We start from the raw sequence: 27667 nt of genomic DNA, 5'->3' as shown, positions 1-27667 counted from the left end.
GTACCTTGTTGGACCTCATTCAGGCTTTAAGAAAACAAAAGTCATTAAGATCTACATATTTCCCCACATTATTCCTTCCTCGTACTACCCCTCTGCATTAATCCTTTCTAAGGATGCAATTTAGAAAATGTGACCTATTAATTTTATCAGAATTAGAATCCCAAGTCTGTTTATCTTGCTGTGTTAATATTTTTGGCTGGCCTTGCTTAATTATCATTGAATTTTGTTCCTTTCTGTCTTCTGCCAGGCTTTTATTTTCATTTTAGAATTTCCAACACGAACATATAAATCAAAATATCAATTTAGCAGAGAGGAAGAGTACTGCTCATAAAATTTTACCTCTCATAAAATGTCAGATTAAATATGAAGTTCTAAATTATGTTGTATGAATATTTGTTCTTTCTTTTTTTACTATTTGTTCTTTCTTAAGAACACTTAACTTTGCCAAGTACTTGGGATTACACTTGGATATTACAATATTTGTGACTTTAAGATTTAATACTTATGAGACCCTTGCCAGGAACAAGCATGCAAGAGAATTCCATATATATGTATTTTCTTAACTGTACAGCAAATAATCAAATAAGCAACCGATAGGTCAATTGGCATATTTGTGCACAGACTGTAATACAAAACTAGTTTGGATTTAGCTTTGGCGGGGGAGGGGTGTATATATGTCATAAACCAATCAGTTTCAGAAACATGAGAATCAAATAACTCATAAGGATGAAGAGAATTTGATAACAAATTCTTTGAAAGGGAAACTGCAATTTTGTTGCATTTAAACATTGGAAGACAAATTATGATATTCGTAACCGATCCCCATGGTCATAGTCTTTGCCTCATTAAAAATTTTTCTTTCATTTTTATTTCCCTACTAGTCACATATGTTAATTGTAGGAAAAACAAATAGACAATCATCTGTACTCTCATCCAGGTGGAGTTTTGGTTTTGTTGTTTATAATTCCACAGTTTTCTTTGCATAGATACATACATCCATTCAAATTCAAGTATTCTTTCAATGAAATGTTAAGCACTCTGGTAATCAAAAATTGGGAACTTGTACTTTTCTTTAGATTTAACCCATCCATCTGACACCGGAGGGAAATGAGACTTTTGAAGGAGGAAAGTGAAGATTTCATTATTTTTTATATTAATGGATTACATACCACTTAACATTTGACATTTTTTTAAGCTTATTTTTTATTTGAGAGAAAGAGAGCAAGCAGGGGACGGGCAGAGAGGGAGACAGAATCCCAAGCAGGCTCCACACTGCCAGCACAGAGCCCGATGTGGGGCTCAATCCCATCAACTGCGAGATCGTGACCCAAGTTGAAGTCAAGAGTCAGACGCTTAACCGACTGAGCCACACAGGCTCCCCAACATTTGACATTTTAACGAAATTGAAGCACTTTCTCTACTGGGACACTACCACAGATGCTGGTGCCAGCAAATGCTCCTTGCCAGAGTAATCCATGGGCTTCTCAGTCACAAAAGGAAGGGTGAATAATGTCAGCTATGATCGTGGAATAAGACAAGGTATGATAACGGAATGATAGTTTTTAAAAAATGTTTATTTATTTTTGAGAGAGAGAGCACAAGCTGAGGAGTGGCAGAGAGCGAGAGGGAGACACAGAATCAGAAGCAGGCTCCAGGCTCCCAGCTGTCAGTGCAGAGCCTGACGTGGGGCTCAAGCTCCCAAACTGTGAGATCATGACCTGAGCCGAAGTCAGACGCTTAACTGACTGAGCCACCCGGGTGCCCCTGGAATGATACTTCTTACTTTGGCATAATTTTTCATTCAAAAAGGATTTGAGTCTGTACCTCCTACTGACTCCAGAAATTAATTACAAATTTATTTACAGACACAAATCTTCAAAACTTAAGATTATGCTTTTACATTATGTACCCACAGCGACTAAGCACGTCTTCTCTGGTCTTAGAATAGAGCCAAACAAGAGGACAACCACTAACAACCACGACAATGACAATGACCACTGTCTTTTGGTGACCGAATCTCAGTTCAGAGGGTTGCCTGATCAGGATAGGATGAGAACAAAGTAAGTGAATGTTCCCAAGGAACACCTGCAGGGAAGGAGAGCAACAGGATGGCCTTCATTTTATTTTTATCTACATAACGTGACTCCATGCCTCTGAAATTAGGGTATGTGCCCTCCTGGGAAGTACCCTGTCAGGTGCTAGAGAATACTTGATGTCACGGGATAAACATAGCACATCCATCTCAGAACATCAATTTTTCTCAAAAGCTTGAGTTTTGAGGGGCACCTAGGTGGCTCAGTTGGTTAAGCAACCGACTTCAGCTCAGGTCATGATCTCACAGTTTGTGAGTTCGAGCCCAGAGTTGGGCTCTGTGCTGACAGCTCAGAGCCTGGAGCCTGCCTCAGATTCTATGTCTCCCCCTCTCTCTACCCCTCCCCTGCTCACGCTTTGTGCCTCTCTGTCTCTCAATAATAAATAAACATTAAAAAATTAAAAAAAAAACCCAAAACTTGAATTTTGAGTGTTTGCATTTTTGTCCCAGGCACAGGTGATAACTGAAAGCTGCCCTCCATGTTGCTAAATGAGGACTAAATCTGTCTTAGTCTACATAACCTGAGCTTCTTATACAGTATCTGGCAGTTAGTAGGTGTGCAATAAATAATTGAATGAATGAAAAAGGCGTGGATATTAATTGGATTTATTGTACTTAATGTTTTTATATAGACAATTTGGTGAAGATAATACTTTTCAAAGCCCATGATTGTCAATCAGCTGGTTGTGGTGACCACCTCCTCTCTGGGCTGTCCACATCCATCTAGGTGGCTACCTGTTATGTTCCTTTTTTTTTTTTTTTTTTTAAATGTTTTATTTATTTTTGAGAGAGAGACAGAGACAGAGTATGAGCTGGGCAGGGGCAGAGAGAGAGGGAGACAGAATCCACAAAGCAGACTCCAGGCTCTGAGCTGTCAGCACAGAGCCCAACGCGGGGCTCGAACCCATGAACCACAGGCTCATGACCTGAGCTGAAGTTGGGACTCCCAACCGACTGAGCCACCCAGGCACCCCTGTTATGTTTCTACAATGCAACAGTTTTCCTGGCCACAGCTGGTTGGGCCAATGGGCCCTTCCTGGAAAATCGGGCAAGGGACCAAGAGATCTTAGCATCAATCTGGCAGGAATCTTGAACGGACAGATATGAACCTTACAGATGTCGGCCACCATGTTCTCTTTTGAATTTAAGAGTGAGAAGTAGAGAAAGGTGATCCTCGGCTGGAAGGAAGGAGGGTGTGTTGGAGAGAGGCCAGGTCTTTGGTCTTAGCTTGTACATGAAGCTCAGCAGCTCCTTGTCCTTGGGTTTTTGTTTTTGTTTTTTTAAAATCACACACTTAATAATAAATTCTTCCTTTTTTTTGCTTAATCTAACTGATGTGTGTTTCAGTTAATTAGAACTGAAAGAGATGGGGTGCCTGGGTGGCTCGGTCGGTTAAGTGTCTGACCCTTGATTTCAGCTCAGGTTATGATCTCATGGTGTGTGAGATTGGGTCCTGGGTCCGGCTCTGCGCTAACAGCAGGTAGCCTGCTTGGGATTCTCTCCTTGCCTCCTCTCTCTGCCCCTCCCCTGCTCCCCCCCCTTCAAAATAAATAAACAAACATTAAGGAAAAAAAAAAAAGAACTGAAAGAGGTAAGTTTGTATGCTGGTGAGGAAACTTTCAAGTTGTTCAGTACTTATTATTATTATATATCTATTATATATTAAATACATTATTAGGAATTTACCCCCAAATTTATTTGAGAACCAGTGGAGGAGGGGCAAAAACAGAGGGGGACAGAGAATCCAAAGTGGGCTCCGAGCTGACAGCAAAGAGCCTGATGCAGGGCTCGAATTCATATAACATGAGTGAGACATGACCTGAGCCAAAGCCGGACTCTTAACCGACTTAGCCATCCAGGTGCCCTGGTTTAATGTGTTTTATAAGACTGACAAAAGACTCCATTCCATGTCCTATGTGAAGTTCATCCAAATCTCTTGTGAATTCTCCATAACACTAAATGAATTTTGTTTACGTTTCTCTCATGGTCCTGCCTTTGCTGTTTTTCTAAGAAACTAAATTTCTCTTGACTTAACAAAATCACAATGTCCAAAGACCTTGTGTAGGTACAGATGTTTCTGAGAGTTTTAGGGAGATAGAGCAGTGACTATTACCATTACGTAAACAAGTTAGCACTGAATTTTAGACATCCCCTCAGAAAGACCCTGCCTGAGAACTGATCTATTGACATAGCTTAATAATTTGCTTCATTAAAAAAAATTCTGGGGCGCCTGGGTGGCTCAGTCGGTTGAGTGTCCGACTTCTGCTCGGGTCACGATCTTGCGGTTTGTGAGTTTGGGCCCCGTGTCGGGATCTGTGCTGACAGCTCAGAGCCTGGAGCCTGCCTCGGATTCTGGGTTTCCTTCTCTCTCTTCCCCTTCCCCGCTCGGTCTGTCTCAAAAATAAACAAACATTAAACAAATTCTGCCACATGGTAAATACCAAATAAACAAAAGACTAAAACATCCTAGGGTGAACTTATTAAGAGTGCTGCCATTACTTTCCTCCATCCAACTGAAGGATCTAAATGTAGCTAACTTCTGTCAGTAGTAAGATTCTGCAACTATTTGGGGAATCGTTTATTTAGTTAGTGGATTTTAATGAAAGCTGCTTCCTTGCTGGATAGGCTCAGCCATCTCCTTGGCAGTGTAAGGGAACAGGTATGCTGACAGATTAGCTTCCTGAAAATCAAGTAAGACCCCCAAACAAAACCTACTCAAAGTCTCTACTGCACACACAAGGCCAGGGGTTCTCAGCGCTGGCTGTGCATTAGAAACATCAGGAAAGCCTTTAACAAATGTCGATTTTTGGTTCCCATCCTAGAACAATTATATCTGAATACTGGGGGCTGAGGACAGGCATCAGTTTTCATTATGCTCCCATGTAATTCTACACTTGATCTTAGCCAAAAGGCTGAGAAGCGATTGGTCCCATGTAATTCTAATGTGTTCAAGAACTCAGAAGAAAAACTTTCCTCTGAAATAGAAATGCTACTTCCTATTTTTAATAAACAAAATATCATGAAAGCAAAAAAGCAAGTGTCAAAGCAGTGTGATCTCACTGGGACAGGGGAGTGGGGACTGTTCCTATATTTTTAGAAAAGGTCTGAAGAGCATCATCAAATTTTAATTAGGGCTACTCCTGAGTGGTGGGATTATGGATGGATTATATTTTCTTTTTTTGCCTCCCTTTCCAATCTACCTGAGATGACTGTGTATTGCTGGTAAAAAAAAAAAAAAAAAAAGATAACTTCAATTAAAAATAAAGAAGATACCAGTGGACCTTGTCTTCATTAAACAAAAACAGGCTGTGACAAGATTAAAGAGAGCAAAGTAACCAAAAACACAGCAACCAAGATAAAGTCCAAGTTGGAAGAAGTAAGAAACAGCTTTTCATTAAAATCACGTTTAGTGACAAATTTGAAAAGCATTCCTGGAACACAGAAAAAAAAAAAGCAACGAAATGATGACAAAACATAGAAGTGTTAATCACAAAGAATTAGCTAATGAATAGGCCAACAGAGGCATGAAAGTTGTCACAGAAAATTCGTTAAGAACCCTCCTCAAAGCTAAATACACAAAGCACCTGAATTTTGAGAGATGAGGAAGATTCATACATGCCAGGCAAAATATACAAGAGACACACTCTGGTCAAGTTTTAAAATTTCAAGGAAATAAACAATATAGAGGAACAGAGAAAAGGGACAGAGTGATTACAAATGAGAGACAGCTAGAAAAAGAACAGTAAGGTAAAGAAAGTAGGAGAAAGGAGTTGAGAGAAACCCACAAGTTTCAGGTAGAAAAGCCATTCAAAAGAGTAAAATCCAAACTGGACTCGGTAAATATCTGAAGCCGATGAGAAAAATGGTCCATTTGATGGAAATGGATTATGACCCAGGAATTCTATACAAGACTAAACATCAAACACAAAGGCAAAGAGGAATGGCCTGGAAAGAGGACTTCAACCATTTCCACTGTGACCTCAGTCTGTACTTGCTCAATTGATGAAGTTCTTATCTCCAGCTTATTTCTTAGCTCCGACGAAAGACCTGGTGGGCAAAGCATCCTGGGATGGGAACTGAAACGACCCCCTCCCCCAAGCAATAGGGAGGGGAGGGCCCTGATGCTACCAAGACCACACGTGCCTGACTCCAAGACAGTGATGGACCTGACCTTTACTGCCCACCGACCTTTGTCCCACATTTTCTTTACATGAACCCAGAAGTATTTTCAGCACTTTAGAGTCAGACCTTGACATGTTAGTCGGCGTCTTCCCGGTGTTAGCGCCAGTGAAATAAAGCCACCATTTGTCTCTCTGCCTGTGGATTTTTGCCAGCAGCCGAATCTGGTTTGGGACCCTCGGAGCCAGGTGCTCTCCCACCCTTAGGCCCCAGGTCCAGCCTCAGGGAAACGAACTGTTCGGGTATTTCCCAACAAAGTTCAAGCTGTTCAAGAGACAGCTTCAAGATCGGTAAAGGTAGTGGGCCCCCACTAGGCCATCTACCCCGAGCTCCTTTTCTAACAATTTCCCTCCTCCCCCATCTGTTGCTTACGCAACACTTTAAAAAAAAAAAAATGTCGGTAGAGGGGGTGGGCGCTGAAATGTCTCCCTGCCCCCTCATTGTGCTCTTCTAGATTCTAAGTAACCAAACCTCAGAATCCTTTGCTTATGTTAACTTACAACCATCCAAACCAGTTTTTGAGGACAGGTGTTCCTGTTTTCAGAGAGAAACTCAATGACCTGTCTGAGATCCCAGAGCTAGCAAGCAGGGAGCAGACATCTGGATGCAGGTAGTCTCTTAATCACTTTCCTAGAGTGAGAATAATGTATTCAGAAAGCTTATTCAGGGGCGCCGAGGTGGCTCAGTCAGGTGAGTGTCAGACTCGCTTTCGATTCGGGTCACGATCTCCTGGTTCTTGAAATGGAGCCCCTGCTCTGTCAAGCTCTGCGCTGATGGCATGAAGCCTGCCTGGGATTCTCCCTCCCTCTCTCTGTGCCCCTCTCCTGCTTGTAGTCTCTCTTCCTCTCGCTCTTTCTCTCAAAATAAATAAAGTTAAAAAGAAAGGAAAAAGCTTATTCAGTAATCTCACCAACAGACCTTTCAGTGTTCTTTGCTGCAAAGGAGAGCTACGTACACTTGAGAATGTTTATTGACTACATTTGCAAATGCTTGTTTTTCATCTCTATATCTTCCTCCTATCTCTTAAGGCAGGAAAAAGTTAAGAGAATGAGTTAAATCAGAAGGAATCATGTCAGAGTTTTTAGTTTCTTTAGAGGTGAGGTTTATTACTCTACAAAATACACTATTTTCCATCTTTTCAGAAAATAGTAAAATTATGTCAGATCACCTGTTAACGGCTCATATTAAGAGCAGTATAATCATCAATAATTTTGATTACCACCTATAGTGTCTATCAGCAATAAAGGGGAATAGTTTTTATTATCAGTACTGTTCAGTAACTGTTCACTTAAAACTGATTCCTCGATATACATTTTTTTACGTTAACTGGGATGCATACTTAGGATGCCTGAAATTTTAAATAATCACACTAAATTTTACAAGGAAATAAGCGTTCAAGGAATTAAGAATTTTTGAGACGCCTGGGTGGCTCAGTCGGTAAGTATCTGACTCGACTGACTCAGGTCACCATCTCACAGTTTTGTCAGGCGCTGTCCTGGGTTTGGAGCCTGCTTAGGATTGTCCCTCCCCCGCTCACGTGCATGCACATGCACATGCACATTCTCTCTAAAAAAAATTTTTTTTTGACCTGATACAGTGTTTAAGAGAAAAACCCTTTATCAAGAAGTAAGTATAGGGGCGCCTGTGTGGCTCAGAGGGTTAAGTGTTGGATTCTTGATTTCGGCTCAGGTCATGATCCTGGGTCATGGGATCAAGCCTTATGGGATCAAGCCCTGCTTAAAGATTCTCTCTCTCTAAAAAAAAAACAAAAAGAAAGAAAGAAAAAAAGTATAACTCTAAATATTACAATTTTAGTACATGGATATTTATGACTGGTCACCTAACTTCGATCCATTAAAATGATTCCTTTTTGCAGTTAAGAAAATTTAAGTGAATACTACCTTTTCACAATATATAGGACTTTATTTTTAAAAGACAGTAGTCAATTTCTCCACCACCAAGCAACCTGCATCTTGTTCTGGACATCTAAGGCATGCCAAATCAGGGGTGCCTGGGTGGCTCAGTTAAACATCCAACTTCAGCTCAGGTCATAATCTCACACCTTGTGAGTTCAAGCCCCGCATGGGGCTCTGTGCTGACAGCTGACAGACGGCCCATTCTATATTGTGTCTCCTTTGCTCTCTGCCCCACCCCCGCCCATTCTCTTTCTCGCTCTCAAAAATAAACATTAGAAAAAAAAAGTATTAAAGTGTGCCAAATCAAATAAGGTTAACCAGATGCCAAGGAGAGTTTATGAAAAATGTCACTTGGTTCTTTGCTATTCTCTCGTAGTTGGACAAGTCAACTAAACAGCTGCATGTAGGGTTCCTAGTTCACAATGTCCCCTTTTTCTTACTGCAATGTCCAGGGACAGATATTTAGCACTTGCCCCAATACTGTTGAATGAAATAAAAACTTTCCTTCCCATAACACTCTTTGCAATCACTATCCAATGTAATTTGTTCCACACCTTTTAAACTGGGATTCTAAGAAAAGTTTTCTCAAGGTTTCATGTTCCTATTAAGAGGTACTAGATGACAAATGCCCGAGATATAGGACTTAAATATGCCTGAAATATAAGATTCAACATTACAGTACAGCTGGAAACTCTAAAGAAATGTATTTTCTACTCAACAAGTTTTAGAACCAAATGTACCAATAACGCCACAAAATTGTTTGCATTGTTATATGAGAATCAATGTTCTGTGGATTGATTTATATTGGTGGGAGTCGTGATGGATGTAGAGTAGTCCCCCCTCATCTAGGGAATTACATCCCAAGACCCCCAGGGGATGCCCAGCCGAGCCCGATGTATACTGTGTTTTTTCCTATATGTACATACCTATGATAATGTTTAATTTATAAGTTAGGCACAGTAAGAGATTAATAACAATTAATAATAAAATACAATAACAATAAACTGCAATAAAGGTTATGCGAATATGGTCTCTCCCCAAAATATCTTACTGTACTGTCTGTACTTACCCTCTTTCCTCTTGTGGGGTCCTCGAGTGAGATGATAAAATGCCCACATGATGAGATGAAGCGAGGTGAATGACGTAGGCTTCGTGACATAGCGTTAGGCTACTACTGACCTTCTTTCTGAGGATAGTGAGAAGAAGAATCATCTGCTTTTGGGCCTTGGTTGAAGGTGGAAAAGCAAAACTGCAGATAAGGGAGGACCTACTGTACGAAACAGTGGAAACGTCCAGCTTGTGTAGTGAGTGAAAATGGTACACAGGTACTTTGAGTAAACACACTATAGGAGAGAAGAGAACCACGTTCGATAGGGTTCTACACAGTGTCACAAAAGTCCTTTTCTCTCTTGGAGAATTCTCATCACAGGAACCCATCCTAGTTAACACTATCTTCAGGAAGGGAAGCAAAGCCCCTATCAGTGTGATCATTTCTGCCTCCAATCAATCACAAAACTATATATGATATATCTTAACCCAATCATGCCGCTTCCCACAAGACTATCTGTTCCTACTTCTGTTCCTTCTTTAAAATTGAAGTAGTCCGACTTCAGCCAGGTCACGATCTCGCGGTCCGTGAGTTCGAGCCCCGCGTCAGGCTCTGGGCTGATGGCTCGGAGCCTGGAGCCTGTTTCCGATTCTGTGTCTCCCTCTCTCTCTGCCCCTCCCCCGTTCGTGCTCTGTCTCTCTCTGTCCCAAAAATAAAAATAAAAAACGTTGAAAACATTTAAAAAAAAAAAAAAAAAATGAAGTAGAGTTGACCTATGATATTCTGTTGAATTTTAGGTGCGCATAACATATTGAATTGACAGTTACATATATTACAAAATGCTCACCACAGTAAGTCTAGTTATCATCTGTCACCATACAATGTTATTACAATTTTATTGACTATATTCCTTATGCTGTACTCTCCTATAATCCTTCTTTTTAAAATCAGTTTAAACAGGGATTCTCATAGGAAATAAGGCACAAATAAAACTGATGTCTTTAAACAAAACACTTGCCATGATGGGAAAGGAAAATGTGACCAAAAAAGCTTAAACAAGGAAAAACTAAAGCTTGCAGAGCAACAGGTCCCTTTCTCATTTGGTTATCTCTCACCCTTTGCACTTTTTTTTTTTTCAACGTTTTTTATTTATTTTTGGGACAGAGAGAGACAGAGCATGAACGGGGGAGGGGCAGAGAGAGAGGGAGACACAGAATCGGAAACAGGCTCCAGGCTCCGAGCCATCAAGCCCAGAGCCTGACGCGGGGCTCGAACTCACGGACCGCGAGATCGTGACCTGGCTGAAGTCGGACGCTTAACCGACTGCGCCACCCAGGCGCCCCCCCTTTGCACTTTTAAAACGCTGTATTTTTAGGGAAATGCAAAGTGTGGTTCACATTAACATTACATGGTTCTCTTCCCCATCTTCTTCACCAAGACAGCTGGCCGGTATGCAGGCATTACTTGCAAGACATAAATATTACCCAAGGTCCCACCGTGGCATATTTATCTAAATAATCTGTGAAGTTTCTAATTAGAACAGGACAAACCACACCCACACTACAAAACCCCACAATTATTAACAGGAACAAGTGAAACAGGTTAGACGAATAATTTAAAAGCATATTCCATCATATTCTTAATGTATTAAAAAGGTAGGAAAACCATTTACATTAATATTTTAATGTAGGATAATAAAAGGCAAATCACAGACAAGCATTAAAACTTTTCTTTCTTTCTTTTTTTACATTCTAGGGTACACGTACTAAAAAAAAACAGAAGAGGAAAATCTGTTCAGGGGCTTTTTTTCTGAACGAATGACATCATAGGTTTTCCTGTAACATGCATCTAAGCAACTAAGTTTAATCTGTCACATAGGACACTGAATGGTGACAGTCTCTCACATTTGTTTCTTATGATTCCTAAGTGGTCAATATTGAGTATTTTCACTTCTGAGTAAGAGAAAAGGCATTTTGGTCCATTAATTCACCCACTCGCTCCTGGAGGACATTAACCAACTCTGCTATAACGAAGACATGAGTGTCATCAATGTCTTGAATGATGAACTTCTTTCCTAGGGCATTTGATTCATCCAAGTACAGCAGGAACTGCTTCATGGCTGGGTCACTGCAGAGAAAACACATAAAGATGAGACGCCCTGTTGTCAAATTTCACGGGAACAACTAGAATTGGGCTTGTAGAATTTTTAGGAAAATTTATAAGTTCTAAACTGTTAACTCAATCCCTCACTCCCTCTCAAGCACTAATGATCTGTAGACATAGCTTCATTTTAGAACTGCTGGTTCAAGTTTTAGACAAAGAGACCGATGATAAGATTTTAAAAGAGTAGTTTGTCACTGACAAGTGAAAAATAATGTTCAAAGCTTGGTAGTTAACAGGGCCAAAGAGTAACAGGTCCCTTCACGGATTGAAAAAATGAATTTCCTTACTTGCCCATGACCATGACTTTTAAGAAGCCAAAGGATTTTCACTACCTTGCCAGTGAAAAACTTATTTACAAAACCAGTCAAACAGTCACTTTGCAAAAGTCAGAACTGCATTCAGTCTCAGCTTTATCACTTACTTGTATTTAATCTCCCAATATGTATTTGTATTACATGTATTTAATCTCCCAAAGCCTCAAAATGAGGCTACAGGGCAGTTATGAAAATTACAGAATAATGCCAAGAATAGGCTCTGGCTTGCAGCAGGTGCCCAAATTATTTTTCTTCCTTAAAATTTTAAACTTTGTAAGTCTGAACTATCATTCAGAATCTTTAAGGGAAATCCTACCAAAATCTCCTAGAGAATACTGAGCTCAAAGAGATCCAAATTTAATTCTATTTATTTGTGGTTTTCACTCTGTAATGAATAGAGTAAGTCACAAAGGAAAAAGGGATATAATTTCTTGGATTTACAGAAACATATCTGTCATAAAAGCTCCGAATCACACAAAAGGGACACCCTTTAGACCTAATGTACAATGTATTTAGCAAAAATTGAACATAAAAATGTCAAGCTGCATACAATTTTCAAATCTTAGAGAAAATGTAACTTTACAAACTCTTTTGGTTTACTGAGGAATGACAACATCAATTGCAAAGATGCTTTAATTCAAAAAGGGTCAGTGTAATTTCCTGAAAACAAAACCAAATTTTAGTTCCTTCAAGTACAAACCAGGTATGAGCGAAGCTAACAAAAGTAAAGGATTTATGGGGCGCCTGGGTGGCGCAGTCGGTTAAGCGTCCGACTTCAGCCAGGTCACGATCTCGCGGTCCGTGAGTTCGAGCCCCGCATCAGGCTCTGGGCTGATGGCTCGGAGCCTGGAGCCTGTTTCCGATTCTGTGTCTCCCTCTCTCTCTGCCCCTCCCCCGTTCATGCTCTGTCTCTCTCTGTCCCAAAAATAAATAAAAAACGTTGAAAAAAAAAAAAAAAAGTAAAGGATTTATTTCAGTCACTAAATGGGTATGGTTCATGGTGTATTACCTATTAATAAAGCCAAGTCTTCCTGAAAAGATGATTTTCTTAATTATTTCTAGTAACTTACCATTACAATGATTTTATGAACATTTTACAATGTAAAATGATGTGAATAAATAAATAGGTCTGCCCTTATCAGATCTGACACAGATTTTAGTTTTTAAAGTGTATTTATTTATTTATTTGAGAGAGAGAGAGAGAGAGAGAGAGAGAGACAGAGACAGAGACACCGAGACCCAAGCAGGCTCCACACTACCAGTGCAGAGTCTGATGTGGGGCTCGGACTCACGAACCATAAGGTCATGACCTGAGCAGAAGTCGGATGCTTAACCAACTGAGCCACCCAGGTGCTCCAAAACTGACACAGATTTTAAAATTAGTTTCTAGTATGTCTGTCATCTTAGGCTTAGGTTCAGAACACTTAAGTTACACTTGTCCACACAGGTTTCGCAAAATTCAGTTATATTCTATGGTTAAAGTATTGGAATGACCATATTAACATGCAGAATCAATTGGTTCAGATGTAAATTTGCTAAAGTTCACACACTCATTCAATAAATATTTACTCAGCACCTGTCATATGCTAGACCCTATTCTGGTCCTGGGGATTCAGCAGTGAAAAAACAATCCAGCACTCTCCTGTTGGGGTGCCTGTCTGGCTAAGTTGGTAGTGTACGTGACTCTTGATCTCAGCGTCATGAGTTCAAGCCCCATGATGGGCATGAAGCCTACTTAAAATAAAAATTAAAAAAAGGAAAAAAAAAAAAGAACCCTCCCTGTTACTAGAGCTTACATTTACCAGTAGTGCTATGATACACACACACACACACACGCACACGCACACGCGCACATGCACAAAATAGGGAAGCAGGATGAGAACTGGCAGTCATGAAACTGCGAGACTCCCAAATTCAAACAGGGGAGGCAGGGAAGGCCTGACTGAGCAGGTGACATCTGAACAAACACCAGGAGGAGGTAGGGAGTGAGCCACGTGACTCAGGCAGAGAGAAACAGCAAGGCCACAGAGGCTGGAGTGCGGTGACTAAAGGGAACAGAAGTGGGAGATGAGGTCGCCAAGTTCGCTGTAGCTGGGCCAGATCACAAAAGGCCTCAGAGGTGATTTTAGCAACTCTGGCTTTTACTGGGAGACATGATTTAACTTGCAAACTGACTTAAATTTTATTATTATTTTTTGGAACGAGAGAGCGAGTCCATGCATGAGCGGGTGGGGAAGGACTGGAGGAGAGGGAGAGAGAGGATCCTAAGCAGGCCCCACATCCAGCACAGAGCCCAACACAGGGCTCCATCTCACGACCATGAGATCATGACCTGAGCTGAAATCAAGAGTCAGACACTTGACTGACTGGGCTACCCAGATGCCCCCAAACAGACTTAAGTTTTACTTTTTAAAATATTTTTAATGTTTATTTTTGAGAGACAGAACTTGAGTGGGGGAGGAGTAGAGACACTGAGAAACACAGAATCCGAAGCACAAAGCTTCAGATCTGAGCTGTCAGCACAGAGCCCGACGTGGGGCTCAAACCCACAAACCGCAACATCATGACCTGAGCCGAAGTCAGAAGGTCAACTGACCGAGCCACCCGGGTGCCCCAAGCTGACTTAAATTTGAAAAGGAAGGATCATACAGCCTGTGGGGTTGAGAAAAGACTGGGGTGGTGGTAGTGGTGGAGGCAAGGGTGCAAACAGGGAGACTGATCAGAAGGTGAATGCGGTAACCCAGGCAAGAGATGATAATGGTTTGGAAGTAAGTGGTAACGGGGAGATGAGAAGCGGTTGCATTCTAGACATATGTTGAACGTAAAGCCAACATAATTTGCCGAGACTAGAGTCCGACTTTGGAAGAGAAGAATTAAGGGGACTCCCAACATTTTTGGTCAGAGCAAATGAAAAAAATGGAGTTGCCTTTTAGTGAGATGAGGAAGTAGGAAGAACAGGTGTGCGGGGAAGATCAAGAGTGGGTTTGAGGCACGTTGCACTTGAGATAGGTTGGCACCCAAGCGGAAAACTGCATAGGAAAGTGGGCATACGATTCTGGATTTCAGTAGCAAAGTCTGGACTGAAGAGCAAAAGTCAGTCATCGAGCCCCAACAAGGAAGTGAACATAGCAACAGAGAAAAGAACATGGACCAAGCCCCAGACTCCCCAACATCAAGAGGTTAGCAGGAAAAGGACAAATCAGCAAAGCAGACTGGAAAGGAGTGACTGCAGAGGCAGGAAGAAAGCCCTGAGTTCTGCAAGGTAAGTGAACAAAGGACATTTGGGGAGAAGAGGTGATCCACCGTGATAGGTGCTGGTAACAGACAGGTACAGGAAATAAGGATTGAAACTTGACTACCAGACCTTGGCAAGAACAGGTTCAGTGGAGTCACAGGACAGAAATCAGAGAAAGTGAATTTGGACAAGTCTTCCAAGAAATTCTTTTTCACAGAGTGGGAAATAGAGCCGCAGCTGGAAAAGGATATGGGAATCAATAGGTTTTGCTCACCTCCTTCCGGGGGCGGGGGTGGGTGGGTATCACAACATGTTTAGAATGCTGATGGGAATGATTCAGTAGAGAAGGAAAAATTGCTAGAGCAGGAGGAGGAGGAAGGCTGCTGGAAAGCTGTCCTGAAATAGGCAAGGAGGGATGGGGTCCAGTTCCCAAGTAGAGAAGCTGGCTTAAGACAGGAGAATGGATACTTCATCATAGCCAGTGGGGGGAAGGGAAGAGTATATGCTCACAGATCAATGGGACAGACTTGCCGACTTTCTCTCCCGATTGCTTTTCCTGTATTTTTGCAGTGAAACAGGAAAGTTTTTGGAGGTAAAAAAGTTGAAGGTATGAAAAACCACATTCGTCTATTCTAAGAAGTACATTTCCCCCCACATTGTAACATCTCCAAAATCAAGATGACTCTTGCAATCAATGGCATGCTATAGTATAGCTGGTAGTGATTTTTCTTGGAGGCACAAAAAATACCAGTAAGTTTTAAAACTAATGAAATCTTGGGGCACCTGGGTGGCTCAGTTGGTTGAGTGTCTGACTTTGGCTCAGGTCATGATCTCACGGTTCGTGGGTTCTAGCCCCGCATCGGGCTCTGTGCTGACAGCTCAGAGCCTGGAGCCTGCTTCGGATTCTGTGTCTCTATCTGTCTCTGCCCCTCCCCTGCTCACACTCTCTCTCAGAAATAAAATAAAAACATAAAAAAAAATAAAAAAAAATACAACTATCAAAATCTTGAATTTGAAGTAGAACAGCTGTATTAAGAGGGGGACAGTAAAAAGACTAAGAAACAGGGATTTGCTGGCTAGCATTAAGGGTCCACATGAGTTTAGGAGTCGTGAATTTAAAGCCGTGGAGGTAAAGGTTCAGAGCAGGTGCAGAGTGGGACAGAATCACATCTGGTTAGTGTGAGAGAGAGGCAAGGGAGCCAACGGTCTTTAATTGAACGAACCAATGCGGCCTGGAACCATGGAGCCTCAGCGGGCTGAGGAGGACGTGGGGTGCTGTTGGGAAGGTCAGGGGAAGGCGGGAGATCAACGGACCGCAGGCCTGGCAGAGCTGAAGAAATTAGAGCGAGGGCATTAGAGGGAGTGAATGGGCAAGAAGGGGTGGAGGTCAGGGAGACGCCCGAAGTGGAGAGAGTGAAGGGAGGGCAATACTGGCAGGGACAGACGAGGGCCGCCCACGGCAGCGGGAAAGGCTGGGACAGGGTGGAGGACAGGCTTGGGAAGAGGAGGTCAGGAGACTGAGAAGTCAGGGTATTGAGGGGACGATCCACGTGGATGCTGAAATTACCAAAATGCGCAGAGGAGAGCTACTCAAGAGTGACAGCCTTCACGGAAAAGCCTTGAAGGGAAAGGGGAGGGTTAGTGAGCAGGGTCCTCTGATGGTGAGAGCTGTGGGTTTCTATGAAGACAAGTCACCATGTCTGAAGTGGCAAGGAGGAGTAAGGCAGATACCTATCCAGTTTCCTGGCCCCAATGGTACATGAGGTACCACAGAGGAGGCAATGCTTGGGAGGGTTGTGGGAGAAGAGTGCTCAGGAGAAAGCTCGTGCTCCCAGTGAGACAGAAAAAGGGGGCTGGGAGAAGGAAGAGTTCCGAGGGGTGGAAGATACAGGGGGTCCTGCCGGGCTAGGGCTCAGAGGGGTGGAGGCGGGAAAAAGCAGATGACTTTTTCTGCTGCAGGTATCGAGTGTCAAAGTGTCCAAGGGGTGGCCTGGAAATCTGTGGCTTTCTGGGTGACTGAAAACAGGAAAAGTAAGGCTAAAGAGTATGAGAATGAGGGTCTCTGGGCAGGTAGAGACATGAGACTGAAGGCCAACAACAGGCAGATGTGGATGCGTCAGAGCGGGGTCTTCCAGAAAGGTAATGTTATAGTCACGGATTTAAGCAGATACAGATAAACTGCACATTTCCAGGAATTCCCTAATTTTGGCAATTACACAGAATAAGAAATTTTTGTAAACCAGTTAATATGTTGTACATTGAAAAACCTCACTGAGGTAGACAAATTACCAATGATTGACAAAAAGGCTGTGAAACAAAGTTAAAAAGGGCTTAAAGAGCAACTCTAGGGCGCTGGTGGCTCAGTCGGTTGAGTATCTGTCTGACTTCGGCTCAGGTCAAGATCTTATGGTTCATGGGTTTGAGCCCCATGTCCGGCTCTGTGCTGACAACGCAGGGCCTGGAGCCCACTTCGGATTCTGTGTCTCCCTCTCTCTGCCCCTCCCCTGCTCATGCTCTGTCTCTCTCTCAAATAAAAATAAACACAAAAAAAGCAATTCTAGAAAGAAGGGGAGGAGGGGCGGCAGGGAGTAACAAGCAGGTTTAACAGGGTTCTTTCAGTTGCAATTACAGAAATGGAATTGAGGAGGTCTACAGAACAGGGAAATCAAAGCTTCAGTGTCTCTAACGCCATTGTTTTTAAAAACTGTGTTGTTTCCCTAAATGTTTCCTTGCCCATACAAATAAAAGGGGAGTGGGGAATAAAAGAGGACTCACTTAACAGATGGGGGTGAGGGACAGACAGAAATAATCGGCTTTAGTGTTCTGCAGCTGGGCCATTTCCCGTCTCTCCCTTCTCTCTCTGCCATCAGGGGACAGGAAGACTCACTCTCATCTCTCACATGGAGGCCCTGGTGCCCATTTTACCCTCAGGTCCCACAAGAATCTCAGTATTTTCTTTCTTTTTGAGAGAGGCAGAGGAGGGAGAGACAGACCCCTAAGCAGGCTTGACATCCAGCTTGGAGCCTGACACGGGGCTCAAACTCATGACCAAGATATCAGGAGCCTACGCTGAGTCAGACACTCAACCGACTGAGCCACCCAGTTGCCACAGATCTCAGTACTTTCAATTAAAATCATTCAGAGGCTTCTTTGAAGGATATTCTTCACACAGCAGAACAATTTAAAATAGATTTCGGGTCCAAATGTGATAGATTACCTTGTTACTGTCTGAGCTCAGCACATTCACAGAGGACACCAATTTATTCTAGTAATTGGCTGCTCTGAGAGGTTTTAGAGATAGCAAAGGTTAAGTGGTTATAAAGACTAATAGATCCCCAGAAATTTTCTAGATGAAATAAATTTACATTATTTCAACGAAGTGAACCCCAAACAACTGAAACTAAGAAGTGTCAGGGGAGCTCACGTCTGTGCTCTGATTCAGCACGCTGGTGTTTTCAAAATTTTTGCCATTTGCATACGATCCCTGGTATTTTAGCCAGATCTTGTAACACCTGCATTACATATTATTTTTTCTCTAAATTGCTTTTACAGCAACTTAAAAAAAATTTTTTTTAAACATTTATTTTTGAGGAATAGAGACAGAGCACAAGCGGGGGAGGGGCAGAGAGAGAAGGAGACACAGAATCTGAAGCAGGTTCCAGGCTCAGGGCTGTCAGCACAAGCCTGACGTGGGGCTTGAACTCATGGACAGTGAGATCATGACCTGGACCGAAGTCAGACGCTTAACTGACTGAGCCACCCAGGCGCCCCTAAATCAACTTTTAAGCCTAACTTGATCTGGTATGAATCATCAGTCATCCTGATGTGTTTTTTTTCCCCCTCAACTAAATTAAACTGGTCATATACAAACTATTTTTGTGTTCTCCCCCCTCCCTTTTGTGTTCCACTACAAATCATCTTGAACACCAGTGGCAGTCCCCATACCTGGGGAAACACTCCTAACTGACAAATGAGATAGTCACTGGTCAGTGAGATACTGAAATGACTATTTCTGTTATTAATTGCCTCAATTAAACTTTTTGAAAGGAAACAGAAAGCTGTCAATTTCAGACTGAATTCTCAAACATGTACCTAAAAAATATAATTTGTAATGATTCAAAAGGACACTCAAAGCTTAGGGGATCTTTGTTACGAAACACTGAGGGACTGGAATATCTTGCCTGAATACAGGGTTATTTATTCCACTTTCTCATGAAGAGAATCTATGGGAGAGTCTGCTGGTAAGAACAAAGCAAAAAAAACCCCAAGTGCCCATAGACATACTCAGTTAAAAAACTGGGATCAGGGTGGCCTGGGTAGCACAGTCGGTTAGCTTACGACTTTGGCCCAGGTCAGGATTTCGCAGTTTGTGGGTTCAAGCCCCGCATCGGACTCTGTGCTGACAGCTCAGAGCCTGGAACCTGCTTCGGATTCTGTGTCTCCTTCTTTCTCTTCCCCTCCTTCGCTCATGCTGTCTCTCTCAAAAATAAATAAACATTAAAAAAAAAAAAAAAAGTTAAAAAAAATAAAAAACTGGGATCAGGGCTAGTGAGCAAGAAAAAAATGTATCTCCGCCCTGGAGATGTGACGGGCAGATGTCAATCAACCCCTTCCTACATAACCTGAGTATAAAAAGTGATTCTAAAAAGTACTGCGAAGTCTCTCCTAGGATGATGTAGTTAGCTATACGACAGATCACAGAATCACGGGTCACCTGCACAAAATTGTCAGCACTGCCCATACCATCAGAATACTAAGATTGGCTCAGTCAATGGTAAACAATCCTTCCTGATAATAATTAGCTACAAGGTAGAATTCCTTAAAAATCTTATACTTACAATGAGTAGGGTCTTAAGAGAAAGAAAGGGCCACCACAGGAGTCATTACATCAACCAGAACGACTGTCCCAAGTCTCCAATAGGACACACAAGAGGTTTATTGTTAAAAAGACGCAAGACACTAAAGAAAACAACTGGGCTCAGCCAAAGCCCAATCCCCACCTCAGTCAAACAAAATATGTATGATCTATAAAATCACTAACCCTCTCCATGCCTTACGGTCCTAGGTAGTAAGATGGAGACAGTGCCACTTATGTTGCAGAGTTGCTGGATTAGAGACTATACCTAAAACACTTTGCTCACGGTAGATACTCAAATGAAGAGCAATTACAATGCCAAGAGTTTCTGGGTGTGTGAAAGGATATAAGTAGAAAGGTTCAAATGACCCCCTTCTATCCCCATTAAATGATTTGCTTGTACAAAAATGTTGTTCTATTATTATCCTGTGAATACATATATTATTCTAAGACTGCACATGCACAAGTCCTTTTACAGAACTTAACACGACACAATGCTTAGTTCTGTGTTAGAAAGACAGATTACATAAGGCTTATTTGCGTGGGTTCTGAAGCCAGAATACTGTGGTTTAAAATCCAATCTTAGCAGCTGTGTAACCCTGAGCAATTTATTTCTCTGTGCTCAATTTCTGCATCTATAAAATGGGGATAATAATACCTATATCTCATAGGGTTGTTGTGAGAACGAATAGAATATTACCAAGTGCTTAGTACGGTACCAGTAAATGTTCAGTGTTACATCATGAAGGCATTCAGCCCTTTTTATTTAACACTGTATCACACAATATCATCCCAGATCACTTGAAATGTTTGCAAGTATTTTAATAGCTACATTATCTGATTAGGAAAAAAGTCACAATGTTTTAAGTTTTCAATTCCAGTTAATGCAGTATACTATTAGTTTCAGGTGTACAATATAGCGATTCAACACTTCTACTCGACACCTGGTGCCCATCACAAGAGCATTCCTTAACGCCCATCACCATCCATTCTTTATAATTAAGAGTCTATTTCTTGATTGTGTCTTTTTCCTTTTGCTCATTTGTTTCCTTAAATTTCACATGGGAGTGAAATCACATGGCACATTCAGTCACCTACGTTTTTATCTGCAGTTCTGGTCACTTCCTTAGGATAAACTTCTGGAAGGGGAATTACTGTGGTAAAGCATATCAATGCTCCAAAACCTATCACAAATTGCTTTCCGTATTAGGTCTTTTTAAAGACTGTGCTTCTATCACCCATATCCTTAGCTCGGTGAGAGCTGCTTTTTAAAAACTAAGACTGGAAGCCAACATTCACTTCATTTAAAAGCTATTTGATGTAACTTGCCAAAAAAAGAGGTCTGGTGCACAAAGCTTTTTTGTACTGAAACTTGAATCCAAGTTATCAGAACCTATTCTTATCTCCACTATTATCACTGTGCTAACAGAGAAGCTCTAAAGGAACATTAATACTCTGGGATTTAGGCTGAGATTACATTCCTTGGCTCAATTATGTTAACAAAATTCATTCAGTACACAAATATTTACTAAGCGTCGCCCATGTATAGTTTAGGCACTCTTCTGGGTAGCCAAGAAACTTCTGTGAATATGGCCCTTCTAAGAAGCAAAGGGTCACAAGAAATATATAAATGCTGCGAAAGAACAGAACAATGGTAAGACTAGTTTTGTCTTAGTTCTTTTTTAAAGTTTATTTATTTTGAGACGGAGACAATGTGAGTGGGGAGGGGCGCAGAGAGAGAGAGAGAGAGAGAGAGAGGGAGAGAGAGAGGGAGAGAGAGAGAGAGAGAGAGAGAGAGAGAGAATGAATCCCAAGCAGACTCTGCACTGTCAGCACAGGGCCCGGCACAGGGCTCAAATTCACAAAACCGTGAGAACATGACCTGAGCCAAAACTGAGAACTGGACGCTTAACTGACTGAGCTACCCAGGCGCCCCTTGCTTTTGTTCTTAATTGCTTCTCCTAACAGTATAGGTTTAGAAGCCAAACCCGTAAATCTAATAAATACTATTTCTTCAGATTCTTTGCTATTGTGCTGTAAGCTAGTTGGGAATTGCACCTTTATAACAAATCATCTTGCTGAAGCACTTGCCGCACCAAGTAACCAAGATAACGGTCGCCCCAGAGGTCTGCTCTGGCACCCGCAACTGGACAAGGCCATTTGTTGGACACAGGCTGCTTGCTTCAGTACTGCTGTGGTTGGCTAGATTTGGGAAATGCTTAGTGTGAGGCTGGCAGTTGACAGTGGTGGACCCCAACAAAGAGGAAGTTTTCACCAACCTCATTGATACATAAAAACACAAATTTATCAACAACAAATTTCAATTTAGCTTTAGATTTTGGCAGTTGATAAACTTTGTGAGGAAAGAATCTTCTTATATCCTAGTACCTTGATTTTTCAATTCATAGAGTTGGGCCTAATGGCCACCACCATAATCTGACTTATTTGCTTCATTTATTAAAGACTCCAAATCAGGTGAAAGGAACTGACAGAGGTGAAATTTAAATAGGGCACGAAGTTCAGCCATTCTAAGACAGGTGTCAAATTAAGACTCCCTTCTTGAATGAGGCCCTACGTGGCCGAGAAGTATTTTGCCGGCTGCCTGAACAGAATGTGTGGAACAGCGCTATCCATGCCATTATAGATGACCACGTATGGTGATGTGGCTGGAATTTGGAAAGAATCACTGCAACAATGAAAGTGGTTTTAAGAAATTCTTGAGTGGTTTGCCTATGAACTCTAGACCTATGAGATTCTGTACTCCACACACCTATAGGCCCCACACAATCCATGGGTATTATGAAGTAAACAGACTTATGCTCATACTATATTACTAAGAATCTTCTTTTTGGCATCAAATACAGACATGAGGGAGACTGAAGGACTTTTCCAGTTACTGTCCCAGCATGGACACCTGATTGTGGAGTTCCCATCAGCCCTGACCATGCCCTTTATAAACCTATTATTTCTTAAGCCTGGAGTCTTTTCGGAAGATTTCTATCTTTGGGAAGACAGTAACCCTCTTGGAAAATTGTGCAGGCTACACTTTGGAATTCACCTTAAAGGAAAAAATTCAAGTTTTGCAAGGACAGTGTCCATCGGCAAAATAAAACTTTAGTAGTTTTGGTGCAAAACGATTCTGCATAGGAAAACTCATTATCAGACTTAGGCCAGTTAAGTGCTTCTCTTCCCAAACTTTAAATGCCTTTTAACAAGTATCTTTGCATGCACAATTCTGATTTAGGAGACTTGGAGCGAGGTCTGAGACTTTGCATTTCTAACAAGTTCCAGATGATGCTGTTGCTGTTAGTCTGGGGATTACACAGAAGAGCAGAGTGATAGAGGGGCCATTGGAGCCTACGTAGAATTGAGGCTTGGTTCCGTGACAGCAAACTGGGCAGAGAGCTCAGCCAACAGGAAAGAAAACTAACACCTCAGGTCCTCTTACAGATTTATACTAGGTCCTCAAGGCTACAATGAAAGCCTACCACTGAGATTTTAATGAGCCTCCCAGGATTCTGCTCTTTAAAATGCAGTCCAGCCATATTTTTTCAAATTAAAATATAGATCTAACACAATCTTAACCATCAGGCCAAAAGGATTATTTTGGAAACAGACTAAATTATTCTGAGGTATTCTTTCTTAATTTTTTAATACTTATTTTTGAGAGAGGGAGAGAGAGAAGAGCTTGCTGAGTGGGGGAGGGGCAGAGAGAAAGGGAGAATGAGGATCTGAAGTGGGTTCCGTGATGACAGAAGGGAGCCCCACGCGGAGCTCTAACTCACGAACCACCAGGAGATCATGACCCAAGCCAAAGTCAGATGCTTAACTTGACTGAGGCACCCAGGCGCCTCCTGAGATTATTCTTGAATAGGCAGCAATGACAAAGAAAAGAAGGGATGTGGGACAGGATTAAGGAAAAGTAGCAGGGAGAGTGAAACAATGTGATAAAAGGCGTATCATTAGAGAAGGGAATGAATGGTGTGAAACACATGTTCAGCTAAAAAAAAAAAAAAAAAAAAAAAAAGGCAAATTCAAATCTTTGCCTAACATGCCCTTCCTCCCAATAAATTCTAGATAAATGAAACTTTACACATCAACAAAAACTAAAATACAAAAATCCGACAAGAGAGAAGTTAAGATTTATCAAATCCAGGGGTGAAGATCAAACTTAAAATTGGAAGAAACAAAAGGGGAAAAGCGGACAGCTGACACTGTATGTATGTGTATGCCGCATGACTCTGCAGACGATGCTTTTAGGCAAATAGGCCTGAGAGATGGAATGTGGAAAGGGCTCACAGAGACCATCTGAATACAAACAGGCCCATCAGGAGATCCACCTCAAAATATCCAGAGGCCCTAACTGACCAATGGGCTACTTACAACCAGGCAGGGTTACCAAAAAGGGGAGAGAGAATTCCTTCCGTTCCCATCCCCACACCTCCTCATCTTCCTCCTTTAAAAACAGCCTTCACTCTCTCTGCTTGCTGCTCCTGTGCAGTGTATTCCATAAACTTGTATCTCCTTTGCTCTGTCTTGGGTGAATTTCCATCCCCTGCGCCATTGGCTTCCACTCGGTGGTCGCCCCACATGTGGGGGCTCCCATCTGACTGGACAGACACCACATTTAGACACCGTATCCTCTGTGTTAAAAAAACAGTAGCATTGAAAGACCAACCAGGAGAATGTTTCTATAATTACGAAGAAAATTTTTAAAAATTTATTTATTTTGAGAGAGAGTGTGATGGGAGCGCACAGTGGGGGAGGGGCAGAGGGAGAAAGAGTGAGAGAATCCTAAGCAGGCTCAAAGAGCACGGAGCTTGATGTGGGGCTCAAACCCATGAATGTGAGACCATGACCTGAGCCGCAGTCAGACGCTTAACCAACTGAGCCAGCCAGGTGCCCCAATTATGACAAAGTCTTAAGAAAAATACAATACAAAAAAACTAGCTTAAAAGTATTTTCCAAAAGAAAACAGCACTTTGTGTTTAGAACTTATGGGACCCAGATCCTGTCCCCTTGCTTTCCCCAGTGAACACCTCTCCTCTGTGAGTAGTTTGTTCTCATCAACATAAATTCTATTCTCTCCATTAAAACCAAAATAACAAGAACCAGATTCCCTTACCATATCCCTCTTCAGCTTTCAATCCAGTTCTCCATTCCTTTGCTTATTATTACAGCAAAACTTCTCTGAAGATTCTCCACTTCCTCATCTTCCTTTCCCTTTTCAAAGTACTCCAATCTGGCATCTATCTCACATTTCCACTAAAACAGCTCTCATCTTAAAACAAAACAAACAAAAAAACGTTGCCTGGGTGGCTCAGTCAATTAAGGGTCTGACTCTTGATTTAGGTTCATGTTATGATCTCACAGTCCTGAGACAGAACCCCAAGTAGGGCTCCCCGCTCAGTGTAGAGCCTGCTTAAGAGTCTTTATCACTCTCTCCCTCAGCCTCTCCCCCACTGGTGTGCGCATGCTCTCAATAGATTAAATTAAAAAAAGAAGATACGAGAAAAATCACTGACTTCCAGTGTCTTCACCTTATTCTATCTCTCAGGCCCACTCACCTTCATTAAACATCCCCTCTTAGCTTCCCTCCCACGTCACTGGCTCTTTTCTTCTACCCTTGTTTTGTCTCCTTTATTCCAAACATTAAATCAACCGGCACTGCTCACCACTGAGCACTTGAAACGTGGCCAGCCTGTGATTTGGGCTGCAGAAAGTAAACTACACACTGCCGTATGAAAAAAGACCTAACACGATTTTGAAATCTTTATCAACTTTGACGATTTAGGACACGTTAAAATAGTTTGGATACACTGGGTTAAATGAAATGTATTAATTTCACCTGTTTCAATTTACTCTTACCGTGGCTAACAGAAAATTTAAGACAACGTGTGTGGCTCACGTTGTATTTCTATAGGACAAAGCTGCTTTGATGCCGAAAGTATCCTAGGGTTTGGCTTTGCTCCTCCCCCAGCCTTAACATCACAAACAAGTGGAGACAGAGCAAGAACTGGTCCGGTAGTAGAGGTCTTCAGGCTGTGGTACTTGGCCCTAGATAGCCTGCTTTGAAATTCAATGCCGCTCATTAAGGTTTCTAGTTTCTTCTTTGGAACGCGTGCCTCGTTTAAGAAACCTTCAATTGACTTTTGACTTTCTTACTCTTTCAAGACCATAGTTCATGATGGTGAAGACTCAGGCAGACCCTAAATTCTAGTCAATCCCTGAGGGTGGGATGACAATGCAAGTACTGTTCCTCCAAAGAGTGTTGATCTAAAAAATACACCTTCCCTGGAGGCACCTGGCTGGCTCAGTTAAGCGGCTGACTTTGGCTCAGGCCATGATCGCACAGTTCTTGGGTTGGAGCCCCACATAGGGCTCTATGCTGACAGCTCAGAGCCTGGAGCCTGCTTAGGATTCTGTGTCTCCCTCTTTCTGCCCCTTCCCCACTCGCGCTCTGTGTCTGTCTCTCTCAAAAATAAACATTAAAAAAAATACACTTCCCCTGACCAAAACGTGTTGGAAATAATGCCACTTACGCCACTGGCCAGAGACACTGAAATCTGGCACAGGAAAGAAATATACCAACAAAATCTGTTCCACTTGTTATATAAGAAAAATGAAGTTAAGAAAGTTGAAAGACTTGATTCGTTTGGATCTTAAAACAAAAACATGGATTTTAGAGGAGGTATACATACATCAAGATTCAACACGGAGATTTAAATTTCATTAAGTATCAAAACTACTAACCATTCTATCAGCACTCCTTTCAAGACGTTGACCATCTTTTCCAAGTCAGAAGGTGATGACCTTTAAAATGCTAATAAAAGAGATAAGGTGACAATAAATTCGAAAGCACCGACTTCAATATACTTTGGAGATTTGCCTCTGAAATGAGACAAAATGTTTAATGTCAGATTAAAGAGTTAAGTCTATGAAAAACATAGGGCTAACGTTAACAAGACATACAGTTATTCTGATTTTTAACAAAATTAAAATGAGCCTATTGGAACATTAATGCTTCTTGCAAATGCTACCCGAGTCGACCCAAAAGAAAGCAAGCCACCTAAGTACGCCTGCGTACCCAAACCAGGTTTAGAACATGAGTCACAATATTTCTATTCCCACCTGGGCTAATGATAAAAGATACGATCCTGGGAAGCAGGAATCACAGAATGGTAGCTCTGAAAGGGATGGTGAGGCCGACCATCTCTTTTCACAGAAGAGCTAGAGCAAAGGGACAAAGCTAAAGCTCCCGGGTTAAAAAAAAAAAAAAAAAAAGAAGAAGAAGAAGAAGAAGAAGAAGAAGAAAAAGAAAGAAAAAGGGGGGAGAAGAAGAAGAAAAAAAAAAGAAAGAAAGAAAGAAAAAGGGGGGAGAAGAAGAAAAAGAAAGAAAAAGGGAGAAGCCAGGTCACCAGATCATGTGTTCCTTTACCAACTAACTCAGTTTCCCAAGGATCTGCCCTAGGAGGAAAGAAAAAAAATCCCACGCGGCAGATGCGAACTTAATCCTTAAACTTCTCACACGGGATGCGAGCCATTACCTCCCCTATTGAATTCCACGGCTCAATTACAGCGGGACAGCCTCCAGGCCTCTTCAGGAAGCGCCCCGAGGCGGTGCGAAACAGGGCCCGGTATCCCAGTACTTGCAGGACCGGCTTCTGAGTCTCTTCTCCCCCTCCCTTCCTTGGAAACCCACGATTTTCTACGCACCCCACTTTGCCTTCTCGCTGGAAGAACTGACACCACGCACCTCTACCCACAGATCCAGCAGTAACTCCGCCTTGCAGCGTCTGTGCCGGCTACGTCATCGGTCAGCGACGCTCTTGTGGGCGGGGCGCGAGCTGGGCCGAGGGGGCGGG

At 42.1% G+C, this 27667-nt stretch overlaps 1 protein-coding gene across 3 annotated transcripts; it reads right to left on the bottom strand.

Moving 5' to 3' along the window:
* Positions 1–10849: 10849 nt before the first annotated feature.
* Positions 10850–27626, bottom strand: GTF2H5 (general transcription factor IIH subunit 5). Of its 3 annotated transcripts, none has more exons than XM_060617009.1 (3): positions 27559–27626; positions 26556–26625; positions 10850–11362 (listed from the first exon to the last, which is right to left on the bottom strand). In XM_060617009.1, exons 2-3 carry the CDS (start codon positions 26588–26590, stop codon positions 11182–11184), a joined length of 216 nt encoding a protein of 71 aa, XP_060472992.1. In that variant the 5' UTR covers positions 26591–26625; positions 27559–27626; the 3' UTR covers positions 10850–11181. The 3 variants fall into 3 exon arrangements, with proteins under 3 accessions (XP_060472992.1, XP_060472990.1, XP_060472991.1); XM_060617007.1 differs by having other exon boundaries at positions 27519–27606; XM_060617008.1 differs by lacking the exon at positions 27559–27626 and adding an exon at positions 27350–27512.
* Between the last annotated feature and the right edge of the window lie 41 nt (positions 27627–27667).

This window comes from Panthera onca, chromosome B2 (assembly GCF_046562875.1).
Source record: "Panthera onca isolate mPanOnc1 chromosome B2, mPanOnc1 haplotype 2, whole genome shotgun sequence".
Lineage (NCBI taxonomy): Eukaryota > Metazoa > Chordata > Mammalia > Carnivora > Felidae > Panthera > Panthera onca.
Note: the sequence above shows the minus strand (reverse complement) of the source record. Positions and strands in the feature narration are given on the sequence as shown.